Here is a 5,099-nt window from a genome sequence, read left to right on the forward strand (position 1 = left end):
CTTCGCCTTTCCCCATTCGTTACTTTATCAGATTATGTTGGACCGTCGGCAGTGTGTCATTGGCCGTCATCTTCCGCCTTCTGCGGGTGGAACCGGTTTCGGCGAACCGGGGCGACCACCGACGCAAAGCCCCACCCCACCAGGAAAATTGTGTGTCTTTTACCTCGCCCCAAACGACAACCGCGAAAAACTATGTCATTTGCTGTGCAACACCGTTGTAAGTGGCCTTTTTTGCGCGCGCGAGCACGCGCTTCCCTCAACTCATATCGGTTCCGTTGTTCACCTTGGCCACACATTACCTGCTCGTTGATTGCATCTCATCTCTCGGAGGTTTTTTTGTTTTGTTATTCTGCTGTGGTGACTTTTTAATTTATTCCCTTCGCTATGCTCTACAAGTCAACCTTTTTTTTGCGAAACATCTCATCTCATTCGTTCAACGTCGGACAACGACCAAGTTCCGATTGCTAGAGCCGATCCGGTAGTCGTGAAAGCACAAACAGCTACATCCCTTAATGGTTGCAGTTTCGTTATCTAATCACTATCAATTTTTCACTAATTGCTTACTTTTGCTCATCATGTCATGGTGGACAAGAAAGAAGTGCCAAAAGGTACCAAACGACGTGCCATACCTGTACCTCTCTACCCACCCATTAGCATTTGCCAGCTGGGCAATAATTATCATTTCATACCTCTTTCTTTTCTTTCACACCCTCAGACACATCGTATCTCCGCTAGTGACTGTTGATAATTTTAGGAGCGAAACGGTTCACCATCTTTTCCAAACACCCGTTCCAAAACAAACCACCCTTCTTCCTGGAAATGTAGCCGACACCCCACGGTCGGACGACATTAGTGATGGTTTGTTGAGTCCCAGCAGCAACATCCACCAAACATCGTGGTTTGTTTTTTTTTTGCCATCCCAAAAACCCATCAGTGGTTATGGTGATGGTAGGTTATGGGGCTCACAAAATGCTGATTAATGTACGGGCTTGTAACCAGGTTGGCGCATCTTCGGTTTGTCATTAGGCGTGTACATCGGTCCGATATGGTTCCGGTGGCGGTACAAACAGACAAAACAAACCTTTCTACCAACTTTTCCGCCCAAGATTAGCGCCACATTTGACCGATTTGCTCACCGAAATGTAGGCCACCGGTGAGCAATTTGCATGACCATATAATTTAAACGTTTTCTGCGGTCGCGAATGTGGATCGCCTAGTGCATCTACCGGAAGGGCAACGACGCGACAGGTAGTATTTATGTTATTGTTTGTTTGTTTTTTTAAAAAGGACACGAAGAAAGCTCACACAATCCGGGAATGGAATAGACAAAAAAAACAGAGAAAATGCGAATTGAAAAGTAGTAGAGCAAATCCAATTAGACCATCTATCACCAATTCAACACTCAACCCCGTGGCAAACGGTTTAAGGTAACACTATTATTAAAATACAATTTGCTAGATGTTTTATGATCCTGATAATAGAATTTGGGTCGGATTGTTAAAGATATATTGTTTCATTTGTATAATGTAACACGAAATATTTTCCATTTATTGAATTACGTGAATAAAATGTGATTATTAAAATATTAAGCTTAAATAAATAAATTATTAAGACAAATACACTACCAATAAAACCACCGGAAATGAGTAACTTCCATTGTGCAACAATGTGTAACGCGTAGTAGGATTGAAACTGTCCATTACCCAACACACTCATCACGTGCTGCTGGGTGAGGAGCTTTTTGAAGCTATTATTGAATTATTTCCGAATTCTAACAAGCCCTTAACAAGGTTCGCTTATACCCTTATCGCAAGTAACTACATCCGTTGAGTAATCAAACCGCTGAAAGCATTCCCATTATCATTGCTGTGGCAAGAAGCTATCGGTAAAATCACACCCCACACCGATAGCGCCTGATAGCGCGAGTAATATTCGATAACGAGATTGCTCGATCCATCTGCAGATAGCAGCGTGCAAATCACACAACCCACAATCAAGCAGATCGTACCACACCCATACGCAACAGACCGCCTCGTACCGCGTACGTCTTTTTGGACAGGCGATCGCGATGATCGCGATGATGAAGTAATGTAGTTGGCAATTTTTGTTCCCACCAGCGAATGCTTTTGGTTTCGCGCAAAGTTTAATCATCCGCTCATCATCCTTCGTGCGATGGGTTCTCCGACTCCGGTGCTCCCTGTTATGCCATCAACTAGATCGATCTGGCGGAATGGGTCTCATCAACCAGTTTTTTTTTACGGTGATCGCGGAAATATTCGAAACGCGTTCATTATGGATTTGGATGGATTAAGACAGGTACGGCACCTATGGGGTAAGTCTAGTTATGGATGTATGATGGGGAATTGTTTCATGATTTGTTACATGGCAAATTGTAACAACTGAGTATATTATGCGTTGGTCGCATAGTGTATTCGATTATGTTTAATATGTAATAGCTTTCCGACATAGAAGCCTTCTAATCGCAGACAGTCTACCAACAGAAGTTAATAAATTGGTCTAATCTCTGTGTTATTCTAGAAAATGGAAATTAACGTATTAACGTCCAATAACGTAAGATATTCTTCATGGATGGACCAGTTTCAAATAAATATTCTAACTCGAGCTTGCGCTTGCGGTGACACTTCTTTGTAGAACCGGCGGAAATACATACGTCATTTTTCGATTCGCATTAAGCCTCGTTGATGGACATGTTCGATACATAATCCTCGATGTCCATGCGTAATGTAATTGTTAAAGTCAATCTCGATTCACTTCCAGTGTCTGAATCGTAATTCTCAACAAGCTCCTCAGATGTTTCCTGTTCCTGTTCCATTCCATTTGTCTCGCTGTCCTCTTCTAACTCTTTCACAACTAACGCACTCTCATCCTCAATGTCGAGTTTGCGACTGTTGCCTGAAGTATCACACTTCTTAGTAGAACCAGCGGAAGTACAATCGTCATTTTCCGATACGCATTTCGTCATGCCATGGGTCATGGTCGGTCCAAACTCCTCGATGTCCGGTTTGGGGTGTTTGCCGTTTGATTTCAATTCGCTGTCCACCTCATTCCGTACTGGCTCTTCCGATTCACTTCCAGTGTCTGAATCGTAGCTTTCCACAACATCCTCACATATTCCCCGATCCTGCTCCATTTCATTCGTCTGGCTGGCCTCCTTTAGCTCTTCTGTAACAAAGACTCCAAGGATTAAAGTCTGCGGATAGCTGTGAGCTTCATGGTGCATACCCATCGTCAACCGCTTCCGGCGCACGACCTTCGTAGACAAAGGTATCAGCTTCTTCTGTCGATGCAACAGTAGGCTACGCATGCGGACTAAGTTCTGCCTTGTCTTCCTAAACCGCTGCTTGCATTTCTTTTGTACCCAACGTTCCCAGTACAGTAGATTTTTCTTAATCTGGTAAAGAGCCTTATCGTAATTGTTCGAAAGCTTCACCTTCTTGCAATGCTTAACCGGAAATGGGTTACGTTCGGTTGTCACGATATACAGGAATATGACACCATTTTCTTCCCGCACTATCGCGTACTGACTGTTTGCGAACGGACAAGCCGGCTGCGAATAGCTTCCGGTAAGGTTGTACACATTGCTACATAAGTTTTGTGTATTTATCGTCCCTTGGAAGCTACAGGACTGCTTGCTGATGATGTCCCAGGTAACTTCGTCTCGCTCCATTTTGATACTGCTGACACACCCAAATTAGATTCGATTCGATAGATTCGACACCCAAATTAGATTCGAGACACTATTGAAAACGAAAACTACGAGAAAAACTAAGACTACAATAACACGCACAGCAAGTTCAAACTAACTTTTGAATGTACTCTGGAATGTTGAACGCCAGCACTCTGCCTGTGACTTACAAGAATGTTCACGTCTTCCACATGGTACAATTTGTGTTCCAAAACTGCATTGTTCCTATGAAATCACCCGGTGAAAATACTCACCACATCAAACCGAGTGAAACACTTTTTCGCGCTTGTCATCTGTCATTTTCTGTGAAAAGTAAACAAGCACTAAATATGGAGCTAATTTACTTGATTTATTCTGTTGAAAAACAATATATCCAGTAAAAAGTCATCTAACATTCAGTGTTCCACCCATAGTGCAGGTGGTCGTGGTGATCTCACATGTGGTAAGATAAATTTTACGCACCTCACATTACGGTGCTCGATAGTTTGGCGTGAGTAATCGGTTCATGGCGAGCAATTTTTTAGACGACTCATAATCTAATCTGTTCCACAATCATCATCACCGTCTCCTTCCATTTCCTGCAGCTTCACACGCTTCCTTGGCCGCTGGTGGCAATTTTGATTATTCGGGGTGCTGCACGCGATCGAACACCGGCGACGTTACGCGCGAAACACGACGCGCTGCGGTTTTTGGATGTTTCGGGTACGTTACGCGCATTTGATACCATTTCGGCACCGCACTGCCCGTCTCTGCATTGGCCACCATTGTGCCCCGTTGGGCCACTGGGTCACCCGTGGTTCCGCGGTCGAGACACTTCATCAACGTTGCATCATTTCCTTGTTGCTGAACTCGATCAACACCGTCGTTTCGGGGAGCACAAATCGTGCGCACCCATCACGGCATTCGCGTGAAACTCCAGTTCGTCAACGTGTCTAAATGCGACCGGCCGGCAGCTGGCCGATTTTAGAGTACCGAGAGTACCGCAATTAAACAAAAGGCGATTGAGTAATGCTATTGATGCACTCTCGCTGTCGACCAACCGGTCCAGTGCCCGGTCTGATTGTACTAGCCCGCACGATGGGGTTATGTTTGGAACCTGCCGCTGCTTCAACAACAAAAATTTCAGGTCACATGTTCCGACAGGGCATCACCGGAAAAATAATCCACAACCTACAAGAAATGTTAAATGTAAAGGTGCGAAAGCGCAACAAGAGGAAGTGGGTTCAATCGTTCAATCAAACCACCGAGGCCCGGGTGGTGATGCATAATAATTGGTGCAGGAAGCATGTAACTGTAAGCGAAAACACACAAAGAAATTGCTACAAACAAATGCACCAAAAACGAACATGGAGCAGAGAAACTATACAAACACAGCATATTCAACAATTAATGC

General features: G+C 44.2%; 1 protein-coding gene across 1 annotated transcript; it reads right to left on the minus strand.

Annotated features, from left to right (window-relative positions):
• Window positions 1-2,689: 2,689 nt before the first annotated feature.
• On the minus strand, window positions 2,690-3,688 carry LOC128718521 (protein MAK16 homolog). Its single transcript, XM_053812144.1, has one exon. The coding sequence runs from the start codon at window positions 3,686-3,688 to the stop codon at window positions 2,690-2,692; it is 999 nt and encodes a 332-aa protein (XP_053668119.1).
• Window positions 3,689-5,099: the final 1,411 nt, after the last annotated feature.

Source organism: Anopheles marshallii, chromosome 2 (genome assembly GCF_943734725.1).
Source record: "Anopheles marshallii chromosome 2, idAnoMarsDA_429_01, whole genome shotgun sequence".
NCBI lineage: Eukaryota > Metazoa > Arthropoda > Insecta > Diptera > Culicidae > Anopheles > Anopheles marshallii.